Below are 15,373 nucleotides of genomic sequence, written 5' to 3' on the forward strand. Positions count from 1 at the left end.
TCAACAGGTTCAGATCTCCTCAGTCAAACGTTGTTTGTTCTTCCAGGTTCAGGAAAAGGCAGTGGCTTTAACAGATAGAATAAATACTCCAAGTGCATACAGGTCATTATGATTTCTGATTGCAGAGTGTTTAAAAGTCTCTCACGTGAAAGTCTTTTCAGACGTTTTAGTTCTACTTTATTTATGGATATATATATATGTTTGGATCCAGCTTTCAGTCACATCTCAGGGTCTTCCTCGGCACACAGAGACACTTATAGTTCAGTTTTGATCTTTGACATCGCCCCTTTGTTGCAGCCCTCTGTTTTCAGATGCTCACAGAAATTTGTTCCAGTGAAACTAATAAAATGTTCTTAAAAATATGAAACATGATTAAATGGGTTTTGAAATAAAGGAAATCCAGTCCAACAAACAGTGCGACGTGTGTGCTGGTTATTCAGTAATGAATCTCAGTCTGCTGATGGAGCCAAATGTTCTCATTCTGACATGATGACTTCCTGTGCTCACTGCCAGTTTAATTCTGTGACTCTATATCTTACGTAGATGAGATGGGATCTATATAGGTTATACAATCTATGACTATCTCTGTGACATCAATGTGATGTCATATGATATTTAATGATAATTACAGATACAGAGTGTAAAAAACCCAGCAGGAAACCAAGTGTTCAGAGCAGTGACCTTAGCTTTAGACTGTTAGGCTCTGTTATTTGAAACTTTGGCCAAAGTTGATATGAAGACTATCCATCGAAATACAAATTTGTGTTTTGTGGTGAAAACATAAAACCTTCTGCTCAAATATGCTGTACAGTTTGTCGTGTCTTGACTAGATTTTGGAGATTACCACGAATCAGCGTGTCAGCCTGTTTCAGGAAATATCAGAAAGTTGAAAGATAATAAATAATATACACAGTATTTTAATGATTTATGCTGTTTTTCTTTTGTGAGAAGCACCTAAAGGGTGAGCTCCAGAAACACCAGCCCAGTAACAGGATACTGGTTGCAAATATTCCCATTTGCCTGAGTTCCTCCCCTGAACGTCTCCAGAGGTGATTCTCTGACGTCCGACGTGAAAAAGATCATCGTTTGATAAGTGAATTTTTCCAGAAAGTCTCTCAGGGACCAAAACCTGGATTCAGACTGATCCTCTTGGTACCTGAATGGTCCAGTGATACTAGCAGCCATAGGAAGTTTGCGGCAGTGGTAACAGTGATGGATGTATTGCTCCCTCAGTAGTCGTCGTAGCGGTATGTGTTGGGGTACGAGTAGCGGTAGTCGTAGCCGTCAGCCCGTTCGGTTTTGGTCTGAAGAGGCTCAGGCTGGAAAGATAGAGACTTGATGACTCCACCCGAATCCTCTGTCACCTTCACCTCGGTGGAGTATGAGGATGAGGAGGGGTCGTCTAGTAAGGAGGAGCAGCCAGGAAGGCCAGCAGGTTTGGAGGGAGTGCAGGGCTGGTAAGAGGGCAGGCCGACAGAGGGTTTGGGACACGACTGGTAAGGAGGGAGGGCAGCAGGAGGCTTTGGACACGGTTGATAGGAGACCTGAGGAGGAACACAGGAGGTGATAATGTGACAACGACATTATTTACAGGTGAAACAGATATTCAAGCTTCTATGTCAGCCAATTGTTTTCAGTTTACAGTGAAATACACAAGGTCAACCATGTGCAAGTCCAACTACAAAACACGTATCTCATACCTGACTCTTACGCATGTCTCCTGCAGGCTCTACAAGTTGAGACAAACCTCAGGTTTTGAGGGTTACTCACCTTGGTTGTCGTTGTGATGATGGTCTGCAGTGCTGCTGGTGAACCCGGGTTGTTGCTGGCATAACGGCAAGGGTACTCTGTGCTGTAGTAATGGTGGTTGTCACTGTAGGGGGCAGAGTTCTTCAGCAGTTCTTTCCATCCAGAAGGGGTCTTTGTCTGGGGGTCAAAGGAGGTAGAGGAGGAGGAGAGAGGAGCTGACGATGGAGACGAGGACGACGAGGAACCCAGGACCGGGGCCACTCTGCACAGAAACCAGAATCTGGTTTAAACCTGTGAAACTTTACATGTCATTTATGGTGCATTTTATTATTTTTACACTACCAGAAACTGTTTTGAGGAATATCTGAAGCTAACCTAGGGTCGCAAAGGTCAGAGGTCACAGGATATGAAGGTGAGGTCAGGTATCCTTGGAAGTCATATCCGGGCCTGCTCATATAAAGCCTGGGATTGGCTGGTTTCTGAAGTGTTGGTGTGCTCTCTCCCAGTGCATTGTGGGGGTTGTAGTAGGTTTCTGGGCTTTGGAATGCTGGGTAGTGCTGAGGGAAGTTTGGTTCAATGAAGGAAATCCTATCCGTTGGTTCAACGCAGGAGAGGAGCGCAGGGCCAAGAGCCTAAAGGGAAAATTACAGGGAAACAGTAAGTAAACAGCAGAGATGTGAACAAACAGTGGTTATTGTTTGTGGCTTATTGGTAGCAACCTGTGTTTCAATGAGTCGTCTCTTTGGTGTGAATGGAGGTGAGTTGACTCGTCTCTTTACTGAACTCCTTCTGGCTTCAGTCTCTGATTTGGACTCTGGTCTGGGATGATCATGAACGCCTTTTGCCTGGAGGACAATAATAGTAACATCAAATTCACAAAAATGTCATTTAGATAAATAGATACATAAATAAAAACACTGAATTTGATTTGTACCCTAATTTTGACAGTTGTAGTTTAAACCTGTTTAAAACTGTACCGAATAAAATATGATGGAAATCATTGTTTCATGATAAACAGAACAAAATCAACACATCAAAACTTAAATCTTTTTAAAGATGCAGCAATACATTTCAATAAAGTTGCAGTAAAGGTTGTGCAATAAACATCTGATGGACCAGCAACTATAGATAATTCAACAGTTCAAACCGAACATTGTTAGCGTTAGCGTGATCCGAGCCTTAATCCAAAGATTGATTTTTATCCTTCTCAATCATCCAGGTAAGGAAATCCCAGAAAACATTAAACATTTCTCTCACTGAAAATGCAGATAAACACAATTAATGTTGTGATTCTATCATCAGTGTTTCATCATTTGACAAAAGATTTTGGAGAATCTGAAAAAACTTGTAGACACGAAAAGGCTGCAGTGTTCAGAGGGTTGACGAAGACCCGATGATGCCCTTTGATAACTGCTTTATTCAAATGTGTTGCAGTTAGTTTTAAACCAAACACAAAATGAGCAAATATTTCTTATTAGCTATCATTTAAATATTTATTCATGTTTAAATATTTTAAATACAATTTTTTTTCACTGACAGTGTTACAGCTAGAAAACCAGTTGTGCTGATAATCAAATTGGGGCGATCGTGGCTCAAGAGTTGGCAGTTTGTCTTGCAATTGGAAGGTTGCCGGTTCGAGCCCCGGCTTGGACAGTCTTGGTCGTTGTGTCCCTGGGCAAGACACTTCACCTACTGGTGATTGTCAGAGGGGCCGATGGTGCGATATGGCAGCCTCGCTTCTGTCAGTCTGCCCCAGGACAGCTGTGGCTACAACTGTAGCTGCCTCCACCAGTGTGTGAATGTGAGAGTGAATGAATAGTGGAATTGTAAGCGCTTTGGGTGCCTAGAAAAGTGTTATATAAATGCAATCCATTATTATTAATCAACCTGGAAGAAGATGGCCTTTCCATCGACTCTCCAGAAGTTGGTGACAGGGTAACCACTGTGACCACGGCATGGGAGCAGCTCCAGAGCAGCATTACAATTGGGACAAAGCTTCTCTGAAACACACAAGAAAAATAAACTGGTCAGGTGAACGTGAACACAGGTGAGGAAGTCCTGAGAAGTCTTTGGTCCAGGCTCTTCTTACTCTGCTGCTTCTGCCGGGCTTTGTCACAGATGGCAGGTCGAAGCTGAAGTCTGGATCCATCAGGCAGTGTGCAGCCTCGAGAACAAACCACCACACCTAAACACGATTTCTTCAAGATCTGACAGTTGTGGTTGTTGGTGTTTCTCATTGCCCAGCCAGACAGATGTCTCTGAGCATTCTTATCTTCAGCTGCAAAACAAAATCCACCAAACAGTGACTTTTAGACCACTGAGCAATTATATTTCCCTATTTAATAATTTCATGGTGTATATTTTAAAATGTATTCAACCAACTCCAACATCTCATTGGTTAGCCACAGCCAATCAAGACAGAAACAGCTTTAGTGAAGGTTACAAATGATCTTCTTATGGCCTCTGACAGTGGACTCATCTCTGTGCTTGTCCTGCTAGACCTCAGTGCAGCGTTCGATACCGTTGACCATAATATCCTATTAGAGCGATTAGAACATGCTGTAGGTATTACAGGTACTGTGCTGCAGTGGTTTGTATCATATCTATCTAATAGACTCCAGTTTGTGCATGTAAATAGAGAGTCCTCTTCACACACACAATTATGGAGTTCCACAGGGTTCAGTGCTAGGACCAATTCTGTTTACATTATACATGCTTCCCTTAGGCAGCATCATTAGAAGACATAGCATACATTTACACTGCTATGCAGATGACACCCAGCTCTATCTGTCCATGAAGCCAGATAACACACACCAATGAGTTAAACTGCAGGAATGTCTTAAAGACATAAAGACCTGGATGGCCGCTAACTTTCTGCTTCTTAATTCAGATCAAACTGAGGTTATTGTACTCGGCCCTGAAAAGCCTAGAAATATGGTATCTAACCAGATTCTTACTCTGGATGGCATTACCTTGGCCTCCAGTAACACTGTGAGGAACCTTGGAGTCATTTTTGACCAGGACATGTCCTTCAATGCACATATTAAACAAATATGTAAGACTGCGTTCTTCCATTTGTGCAACATCTCTAAAGTTAGAAATATCCTGTCTCAGAGTGACGCTGAAAAACTAGTTCATGCATTTATTACTTCCAGGCTGGATGACTGTAATTCATTATTATCAGGATGTCCAAAAAACTCCCTAAAAAGCCTTCAGCTAATCCAAAATGCTGCAGCAAGAGTACTGACAGGGACTAGAAAGAGAGAGCAGATTTCTCCTGTTTTGGCTTCCCATCATTGACTCCCCGTTAAATCCTCACATTTTTAACATCCTGTTAAAAGGGAGTTTTTCCTTCCCATTGTCGCCAAAGTGCATGCGGTGTCCAACTCCAGGCCTCGAGGGCAGGTTTCAGATCTCACCCTGGGTCAACACACCTGAATCACATGATTAGGCCTCTGGAGAACTTCGAGACATGTTGAGGAGGTCATCTAGCCATTTAAATCGGCTGTGTTGGATCAAGGACACATCTAAAACCTGCAGGACAGTTGGACACCCTGCTGTGGGTCTCTACTCTACAACATAAAACTCATGAATTTGGGACTATATTGGTAAAAAAATTAACTAAACTGAACTAAAATGCTTTTTATTTACTTGTTGCCATGGTAAGTCGTGACTTTCTTTCTCTGGTCAGACATGCACTTAACTCAGCTGACTGAACAAACTCCTTTTATTATGTTTTGAGTAATTACCCAAACACTGCAGCATGTTTATGACATTTTAAAACAATTTCACAATAATAACTTGTACATATATATTTTGACATGTAATCATGCTCCCTAAAAGAAAATGACTGAGAAGGTCAAATAAAGTTTAAAAATGATTAAAGCTGAGTGGGAATCAACCTACAGGCTCATAAATCTTCACATCATGTCTTTTATGTTTGGACAGAATTTAAATAAACAAAAATTTAAAAAAATCTTAGCAACACGAAAAAGTTTCTCACCGCTGTAAATGTACCGAACGTAACCGTCTGTCCACTCCTGGAACGGGTCAAACTGCTTCGTGTCCTGCAGACAGACGAACACACACACGGGTAAGACTTTGAAGCTCTGACTCAATGCGCTTTATGTATTTATTGTTGCTGACATAATAATATAATATGATATAATAATGAAAATAAAGGCGAAATTATGAGTCAAAGGCCGCTACACAGGAATAGATTACTGCAGTGATCGATCAGCTGATGATGGTGTGACGCACCGATGCCCTCACACTGAAACAGACCTGGGCTGTACCCCAATTCAGGGTCTAAAAGTACGCAGCCTCAACGGTCCTCAAGGGCCGCGTACTCAAAGACCGCTAAGGCCGGAAGTGCGAGGCTTGTGAAATGGGCGGTCTAGCCTCCATCGCGCTGCCCAGGTTGCCTAGCAACCATGATAGCTGGAAACGTGTAGTTGACAGAAATGAAGGAGAACATATTTTGTTCATTTGTTTGTTTGTTTCTACACGAGCTTTGTGTGATTTATATACTGCCCCCTTGTGGTCATCCTACAAACAATGTAGCATGCAGAAGCTGCATGTTGCATATAATGATGCGATGAGAATCCTTTGCAGGATACCTAGAAGTGGTAGTGCCAGCCAGATGTTTGTAGCTGTGAGTGTTTGGACTTTTAAAGCACTTTTAAGAAAGTTAATGTTCAATTTTAGAGAACGACTGGATGGTTCGAGTAACAGTATAATTTTAGCACTTACAGATCTGACAGTGAGTGGTTCCCGTTACTCATCCAGTCTCAGAAAGCACTGGTTAAAGTGTTTGTGTATTTATTGATTTATTTTAAGTAATTGTGTTTTATGTATATTATGGTTTTATATTTTTACAAATGCTTTATATACTTATTTATATACATATATATATTTAATGGTATACCTTGTGTTGTGTGTGTGTGTGTGTGTGGGGGGGGGGGGAGTTGTGTGTGTGTGTTTCTTGTCTTGTTTTTATGGACATGTAGTCTGCCAATAAAGATTGAATTGAATTGAATTGATTTAATAAGTATCTGAGGCTGAGACCACAGGACTGTAAAACATGATTGTTGGGCTTCATATCTGTACTGAACAGTCATATAAGATTAGTTAGTAAATAACAATTAGTTAATGTTGTTCATGAGACTAAAGTCAGTGTAAATATAATATGGCCAATATTATAGTTATTATATTAATCATTATTAGTTATTACAGCAGTGAGTTTGAACTCTCAAATCAAATCACTTCTATTGTCACATCACATGTGCAGGTACACTGGTACAGCACATGTGAGTGAACTCTGTGTCAAACACTGAGCTTCAGTAAAGATTCAAGTTGAAGTTATTTATGTTTCCTATCACCTTAAATCTTCACTCAAAGACACTCAAGTATCTGTGACAGTGTATATACAGATGTATCATATATGAGAGACAAATATTGTTCGTTTAATATGTTGGCATTACTAAATTTGGCTCAATGCTTACAAATATGTGTAAAAAGAAAATGTACGAGCTGTGATAACTGTTTCTGATAGAATGAAGAGTAGACTGATATATGAAATATTCCTTTATTGGGTGAGAAAATCAGACCATGTCATAACTGCTGTAAGTCACACAGAATAGATATCAGAGCCTTAAACAGGCTGACTTCTGCTAAATGGGTCAAACTGGGCAGAAAGTCTACAAACACATAACATCCTTATAGAATATGATGTAACACATCCTGATCGGATACAGCCCTGAACGCTGTGTGAAATGTACGGTGGCCCCGAGAAAACACACGTGCTTACTGATGTTGGTAAATCTTTGTCTGATTCTGTGAATAGATGTGTGAGCGTTATCAGTAAAGTGTGAAAAGTTTATCTTTAACAAAGAAAAACGCCAGACTCACAGTCAGGAAACAGAAAAAACACTGAAAACGACCTTAAATTCATACAAACATTCAGTTACATCATTTCACTCAAACAAGGAACCGCACATTTTAAACTCGTTTTATTTCCACGTTACACTGGAGACACGTCTCGGCTCATCGCCGTGGTGGGAACACGTCGGTACCTACGCGGCTAATAGAGTAGACCTCGCATCACAGGACAGAAGCCAGCTCCAGTCTGACCAGCACCAACTTGCTGCTTATTATTGTCCTCACTGGGAGGGTTTCTTCAACAAAGTCTTCAGGTAGCAGCGACTTCACACCACGGCCCGTTCCACGGAGTTGCACTCGTGTTTAGTTTGAAACAGCGGCCGGTTTATATCTCCAGAATCCAGTCTTAGGACGTCCAGTCAGAGACATCAGAGGATCATAGTGGGCCAAACCCAGGAGACCAGAGACGAGAGCCCGGTACATGAACCAGCCCACGGCACTTTAAGCGGAGGAGCCCAGATTAAAAACGGCTGGTTCAGTGCGATCGTGGAAAATCCTCTGCACATATTTTCACGCAGCTCTCCAAAAAGCGATTCTTTGAATCACTTTGAGTTAAATGTAGATGACTAGTCAACGGTTTGTTTATTGAAATAATTACTGATTATTTATGTCTATTTATATCTATTAATGTCTCACACAAAGCACCGCAACAATTTCCTAATGTTGCAAATCTGCTCAACGTTTGGCAATAAAACTCTTGATTCTGATTCGTACAAACAAAAAAATCATTTGACCCGATTCGTGAAATGTAATCTCATTACTTAAAATTATTTGGGCGTAAATATTTCTGGAGCAAATTTTGAATTTCTTGTCAGGCAGTGAATTAACAAACAACCAAACCCCGTTTCCACGTGACCCGAAACCATTCGGCAAACATTCTTACCCATGTCCACGTCCAGGATCATGACAAGGAGCGTGGACAGTCGGCTGGGAGTCAGGCTGTGAAGCCAGATAAAGTCTAGTCCAGGCCGTGGCCCTCAGCGGCCTCTGAACCACACTATTTATCCTGCATCAGCTCCATCATTTGAATTCGATCTGAAAAATCAGCTCTGAGTGTAAAAGCTGTGTCCCGGATCGATCACAGATATCGATCAGCGTGGGAGCTGTGTGCGATGGGAGATGTGTGTTTGGTTTCACTGGAAACAAAAATACACAAACCAGTTTTTTCTGTTTGAGCAACAACAGAGCGGAGAGCCGAGTCAGCACGGGTCACACGAACCTTCACATAACCTTCAAACAACCTCCAGAAAAACAGAGTCAAAGAGCCGAGTCAGCGCGGGTCACACGGCGGCTTCACGTAACCTTCAAACAACCTCCACAAAACCTCTGACTCTGCACCGGTCTGTGGGAATGTGTGAAACTTTCACGCGTGACACATTCTCCTGATTCAAACCACTGAACTGAAGTAATAATACAAATATTATTTATTATCAATAATAATTATTGATTATTATTACCAAATTAATGAAAACGTGTTTGTGAAGGCTCGTCTGTTTGGATCTGCGCATGTCATGAAAAAAATAAAAATAAAATAAAAACGTGTCTGAAAAAACGCCTGCAGGAGAAACATGATTTTATTCAACGGACATTTTTCACATTCATTACATTAAAAAGAACTGAAATATAATTTGTTCTGCTTGTTCTTAAATGTGGGGTTTTTCAGTCCGCTCTCTCTCTCTCTCACACACACACACACACACACACACACTACAAATAAATGTCTTTATTTTTTATTAAATCCTCTGAACAGTTTGTTTAAATAAAGTTTTGTAGAATAAGATACTGGAGAACGTGTTTAATGATGTGAAAGTGACCGATTATCGATAACTGATCAATAATCCAATCAAACTTTCAAAGACTCGACCTGTGAATGTAAATAAAAACAGGTCGATGGTTTGATTATTGATCAAACACGTTCATGTGTTCCATACAAGGCAGAAAAATCCAGAAACTACAAACAAACATTTTCTCGATGCAGAACAGCTGATTTCAATATTGTGTTTTTATTTTGAAGCGCCTTGAGGCGACTTTTGTTGTGATTTGGCGCTATATAAATAAAATTTAATTGAATTGAATTTTGTAACCCTTTTAAACTTCGACCTCTGCCCTCCTCTAATTCCTCATGCACGACTGAGTGTTTGTAATGTCAGTTACTGCATCATATATTCATTATAGATTTTTAGTTAATTATCGATAATTACGTGCATCAGGAATGGACGTGGTTTCGCGCTGGGATGTGTCAAAGCTTCCATGTAAATCACACACTGGACCGTTTTCTTTAGACCATCTCACAAAATCAAAATAAATAAAATAAGAAACATTTATTGAGTTGCTCACTTTGATTTCTGTAGACTTATAAATTCAAATAATGTTATAATATAATAAGCAGTGTGTACGCTCTTATTAATGAACGAATTCCTTTTTATTGTGACACTTATATGTGTGTAAATATTCTGCATGAACGAGTTATTTTTCAGATATTTGTTTAGTTTTCAAAAGCTTATTTTTAAACGTGGATATTTGGGTTTGTCACTGTGTGTTCGCTCACACTCTCAGACCTGCTGCTCTTTCACATTTTTATTTTATTTATTTATTTATTTTTCGTTTCATTTTCTCGAAAGCAAAAAATCTAACTAAATTCAAACACTTTTTTTTAATTTAATTTGAGCTCCAGATGTGACGACAATTCTCCAGAGGTGGCCTGTAATTCTAAAACAAACTCGGATTATTTCTATGCAAATTAAAAACATCTGACTTTAATTTTATTTTCGTGTTTTGCTTTTTCTGTTTGTTTCTTCTTGCCGCGTTTGTGCTCGGAGCGGATCAAACTGTGATCACTGATGAACAAACGTCTCCGGCCCTGACTCCCTGCTTCTCCAGACTCCGTTCATTGTCTGCCTAATTTAAGCTTCCTTCTTATTTCCTCTCAATCTTTTTTTATTGATTACATTTAAAATCAATAAAGGATGACTGGGATCACGTGGTACCTGGGGCAGCTTGGGGTCATTGATGTCCCACGTTAACTTCATCCCGACGGAACACACGCAGTCCGCCTCCTCGCGCTCCTCGGCACGGGACATCCTCCTGCCGCTGGCGGGCCTGACCCTGTCCTCTTCGGCTCTCCGATGGTTCTTTCGAAATCAAAGAATTAGAATCTGAGCCAAATTAAAAGTTTTCAAACCTCTTTTCAAACCGGAAGTCCGCAGGTGAAATAAAACATTCAAAATGATCCGCGTGACTCCGGACAGCGCGTGCAGCTCTGTAGAGGACTCAGGTAGAAGTGAGAGGACAGGTGAGAGAGTCGCGAGCCTGCGGAGGGAAGAGGGAGCGGGAGGGGGTGTGTACAGGTGAGAGAGGAAGAAAAACTAAAAATACAAACGAGACAAAAACAAGTGTGCAGCCTCGTGACGATCACCAATAATCAATCAATGCTCTGAACAACAGCCACATTAATAACAACAGCTGTTTATTATTCTTATTAATTCTTTTTCTTCTAAATAAATAAGCTGATTTTGAAAAAATCTGTCCGTGTGTGTTGTGTAAACACGTCAGTGTTTCTCCCAAAACAAACAAATTCATTAGTCATCTATTAGAGGACACACCTGATGACCTGCTCACCTGCGCGCCCGCCTCCGTGTGTGTGTGAGAGAGACTTTTGGTGTTTCTCATTAAAACAGTTTTTTTTTTAATGAAAGTTGATTTTTAAGATTTTCATTAATTTTATTTACAATTTTTTATGAGAATCTCAAAGTACACGAAAAAGAAGCCGATATTCCTTCGCGTGTCGGAACTACTTTCTCTGTGATGAGTTAATGACCTCCAGCTGTGCGCGCCCCCGTCACATCAGAAGCTGAGGGAGGACGAGGAGACGCGATGGTAAACTCACAGTTTGATATGATCACTGATCATTAAGTCAAGTATCGATTGGAAGTATATTTATGAACTTTGGTTGTTTCCCTGCTCGATTTATGAAACTCCGAAAACTGCAGTGCGTCATAGATCAGGGTGATGACATCACATACTAGGAATCAATAACGCTTCTATATCGATTCAAAATCGTTTTTAACTTTAAAAACGTGTTTAACAGCAGCTTCTGCGGGTGTTTCTGTTATTTTGTCCACCCCTGTGCCACACAGTCCAGCCTGTACTGCCCCCTGCTGTCCGTCACCGGAAGTGATCCTTTTGCATTTAAACTGGGAGCAAACAAACGTCTGATTCTTAAATCAGAGTAAATGTCAGTGGGGTCTGGTGCAGGGAGCACACTTTATGTCTGATGGTTTTACACACCTGCATCTCCCTGTCGCTCAGTTCGAGGTTCAGGTGGAGGACTGTATGCTCCATGGAGACACGTCCCATCTGGCTTCTCTGCTCTACTATGAAGGACTGACCAGCAGCACCCTCACCCGGCTGGACCAGCTGGTTACCAAGGTAAGGGGGTAACTGTTTGTTCTCTATGCATGACTATCAGACAGGAGTTCTCCATGTTCACCACAAATGTTCACTTAAGCTTTAAAAGTTTATGCATTTAACAAAAACCTTCACCACCAAGGGGCAGTGTCTGCCCACACTGTGTTGGTTTGTTGACCTGTGCCATTAGAAACCACCTGATGCAGTGCCTGTCCTGAGGTCAGGGTGGTGCAACAGTTGGTGCTGTTACAGACGGAAGATTAAACGTCCTGTCAGGGCCAAGCTGACCACCACATTGCCATTCAGGTGCACCTGCCTCTCACCTGGTGACAGGTTAGATCAAAGTTAACATAAAGATGCTGTAGAGCTCAGGCATCATCTTATCCTCCTGTTACAGCTTTTAGAAAACAATGAAGTTTAAATGATGAACAGAAAGGTAAATGATGTCATTTACCTTTAACAAGTCACATGACCTCAGGATGTTTTCTGTGATTGGCTGAAAATCATTGGCCAGAATGAAGTCAGACTGAGCATGCTCCTCAGTCTGTCTGCTAAATGAAATGGGCTTTTGTGTTGATGCCTCTGAGAGTGCCTGGGTTTGGGACTAAAAATCTGCACGATAAGTTCATATTTCATACCAGCTGATGTGGAAAGTCCACTGATTACATTTAGTTTTGTCCATGTTAAAGCAAGCGCTCTGGAAGGTTCCAAGCAGCCATAAAGACCCGACATGTTCATAATCAAAGTTTCATGTCAAACAAAGTATTCCATGTGGAGGTGTTTGAGTCACGCTGTTGTACGTGAAACGTCTGGCCTGCCTGACGTTAAAAGGCCTCAGCGTGCCTCTGTGGTACGTTTTACTTGGTTTGTAGTAGGTTTGTGTTCTTTATGCTCCTGTTTGTGTAACGTCCGTTTCCACTGCAGGATCAATAAAGCATCAGAGTGATGTGAGCATGACTGAGTCTTACCACACACCTGTTTGCTTGCTTGGTTGTTAGGAGCTGCGTGATTCTGGTTTCAGCAGAGCTATGCTTGTCTTGAAGTCTTTGGGGATTCTGGCAGAGAACAAAGAAGACCTGCAGATGCTCATCGGTCATGGACTGACTGCTAAAGTAATCTGTCTAAATTTGTCAGAATAAATCGGGTCAGATGTCATGCGTCACATTACCTTCATGTTGTTGTTTGCCTTTTAGGCATTGATGTGGTTTGAAGCGGTCTGTGAACGGCTGACTTCTGACCTTCAGAGAATCTCCACCCCCCTGCTGAATCTCACTGAGGAGTTCTTTGACTTCTTCCTGGTGAGAACATTTCTCTACCCAGAGGGCTATAACTGTGGAGCCACATCCATGTGTTAGCTTCGATAAGGCCAATATTGTTTTACTTGTTGAATCGCCATGGTAACAGATGCTAAACATCTCACCTGGGACTTATTCTATAAAGTGAGTTTAACATACCCAGGGTTGTCTAAGGAGCTTGGAAAGAAAAGCGTCTGGACTTCTTTAAGTTGCTTGAAGATGTTTCACCCCAAAGTATCCCCCCCAAAGAGGTACGAAGGAGTAACCCAGTGGGATACTTCCACTGGGTTTAATTCTGGGACTCTCCACCATTTGACCTTAGAACTGAAGAAGCTTCTCGGATGAGAGGTGAAACGTCTTCAAGTAACTTAAAGAAGTCCAGACGCTTTTCTTTCCAAGCTCCTTAGACTACGATGACATGGATGTCTGAGAACCTTCACAGACATACCCAGGGTTTTTTATCTGAATCCACTTACCCTGATGTTAGCAGTCACCATAAACTGTTAAGCTGGTTATCAACTCGCTGTGTTCACACCCTGCATGCTGACATTAAAGGTGGTGTTGGTAGCATTCTATCAATCTGAAAGGAACAGCTTATATGACTTGATGTAGCTCATTGTCTTGCACAGGAAATTATTTCTATCCACTGGTGATTAAAAATCTATAAACAACATGAATAAAATGCTACAGTGTTGTAAAAGGTAGCAGAATGTTGCAGAAAGGTCTTGATGCATGCTCAATCATCCAGGTAAGGAAATCCCAAAAGGCTGATTCTGGACATAGTACAGTTCACAGAGAGTTGGGGAATGGCTGTGATTACAGCACTGTAAGATGGTGAAAGAAGAAACTGACCTCACAGATTTCAGATTGTGTCTAAGGTTGGGGAAACCTGCAGTCAGCTGACACTGAAGAAGTCACCTGACGATGAAACGTTTGTCCCACTAAAAATGTCCAGATGAACAGAATCAAACTCCTGGGATTACAGAAATGGGTTCTGGTGATTTGGTGGTAAAATGCAGTACTGCTGATTATTTCACAGGTTATACGTTAGAGCTGTAAAACCTTCAAATGGATCTGTGTAAATTTAAAGCGCTGTTCGATACCGCTGAATGAAGCCCAGCTCAGACGGACTGTCCATGTGTTCACGTGCCAAGTCTCTGGACAAGCAGAACGCACACAAAGAACACCTGTCCAACCAATCGCATTCATTCATCAGGCTGTGGAACAGGATGCTTTCATGTTTCCATGGGTCCAGTTTAAACTTTCATATGTGTAACTGTTACTTTAGAAATAAAAAGCACCACTGGACATGCTCAGACACACCTTTTTCCACTCTGTGCCCCAAATGAATACATCACACTTCATTTACTGTTTCGTACCGTTAAGTATGTGAGATCAAATCTAACGTCCTGTTGAACACATATAGTGATGGACCTGGAAATGATTCCCTAATGTGTCTGGGTGATTAGGATCTAGCTGTACTTCATTCATCCATGTCACCTCCCGGTCCAAGTCAAATCATTTCTGCCATTGGTTTGGATCCAAAGTCCTGTACTGGGGTCACTGTAAAGATTCTGCTCTGGTCTTGGACTCTGGCAGCACCAGATGTGGTGGCCTTCAAGCTCTCTCTGCTACAGCTTTATTTTAGCATTACAGGTAACCGACACAGTGATGACCACTATGACAGAAGAGCTCCTTCACTTTGTTGTGATGAGAGATGTTCTCCTGGAGGTTGGCCAAAGCTGCATCCAGCTTGTGTTTCTGAACAGTCTGGGATTCATGGTGAGCCTGGAGCTAAAACTCACAATAAATGGCCTGTATTTATATAGCGCTTTACTAGTCCTTAAGGACCCCAAAGCGCTTTACATATCCAGTCATCCACCAATAAGAGGCCAACACTGTAGACAGTTTCTGCGAGCTTTAAGTTTCCTCTCAGTACATGCAGCTCCTGCTAACTCTAACAAAGAGAGTTCATAACGTAA

General features: G+C 41.4%; 2 protein-coding genes across 5 annotated transcripts in view; one reads left to right on the forward strand and one right to left on the reverse strand.

The window, feature by feature from the left end:
• Positions 1-11,514, reverse strand: gcm2 (GCM transcription factor 2). Its single transcript, XM_085285745.1, has 9 exons — positions 11,292-11,514; positions 10,677-10,998; positions 5,753-5,816; positions 3,839-4,027; positions 3,637-3,749; positions 2,469-2,594; positions 2,125-2,381; positions 1,771-2,011; positions 1-1,544 (listed from the first exon to the last, which is right to left on the reverse strand). The coding sequence occupies exons 2-9, from the start codon at positions 10,767-10,769 to the stop codon at positions 1,230-1,232; spliced, it is 1,398 nt and encodes a 465-aa protein (XP_085141871.1). The 5' UTR covers positions 10,770-10,998; positions 11,292-11,514; the 3' UTR covers positions 1-1,229.
• sycp2l (synaptonemal complex protein 2-like) overlaps positions 11,302-15,373 on the forward strand; it is a 24,049-nt gene continuing 19,977 nt past the window's right edge. Inside the window, exons 1-4 of one of the 4 annotated variants that reach the window (XM_085285725.1) lie at positions 11,302-11,565; positions 11,998-12,117; positions 13,095-13,208; positions 13,290-13,394. In XM_085285725.1, coding sequence (XP_085141851.1) covers positions 11,563-11,565; positions 11,998-12,117; positions 13,095-13,208; positions 13,290-13,394 — 342 coding nt within the window. In that variant the 5' untranslated portion in view covers positions 11,302-11,562. The remainder of the gene's footprint in view (positions 11,566-11,997; positions 12,118-13,094; positions 13,209-13,289; positions 13,395-15,373) is intronic. The other 3 variants (XM_085285727.1, XM_085285723.1, XM_085285724.1) reach the window with 3 other exon arrangements.

The sequence above is a fragment of the Mchenga conophoros genome, linkage group LG9, assembly GCF_057382185.1.
Source record: "Mchenga conophoros isolate Kocher_MC1m ecotype Shallow Benthic linkage group LG9, M_conophoros_male_GT1.1, whole genome shotgun sequence".
NCBI lineage: Eukaryota > Metazoa > Chordata > Actinopteri > Cichliformes > Cichlidae > Mchenga > Mchenga conophoros.

Coding starts and splice junctions, on each gene's coding strand:
- gcm2 (XM_085285745.1), bottom strand. CDS start 10,769: ATGTCCCGTGCCGAGGAGCGCGAGGAGGCGGACTGCGTGTGTTCCGTC. Junction 5,817..10,676: donor ATGACCCCAAGCTGCCCCAG/GTACCACGTGAT, acceptor GTCTGTCTGCAG/GACACGAAGCAGTTTGACCC. Junction 2,382..2,468: donor GACGACTCATTGAAACACAG/GTTGCTACCAAT, acceptor TTTTCCCTTTAG/GCTCTTGGCCCTGCGCTCCT.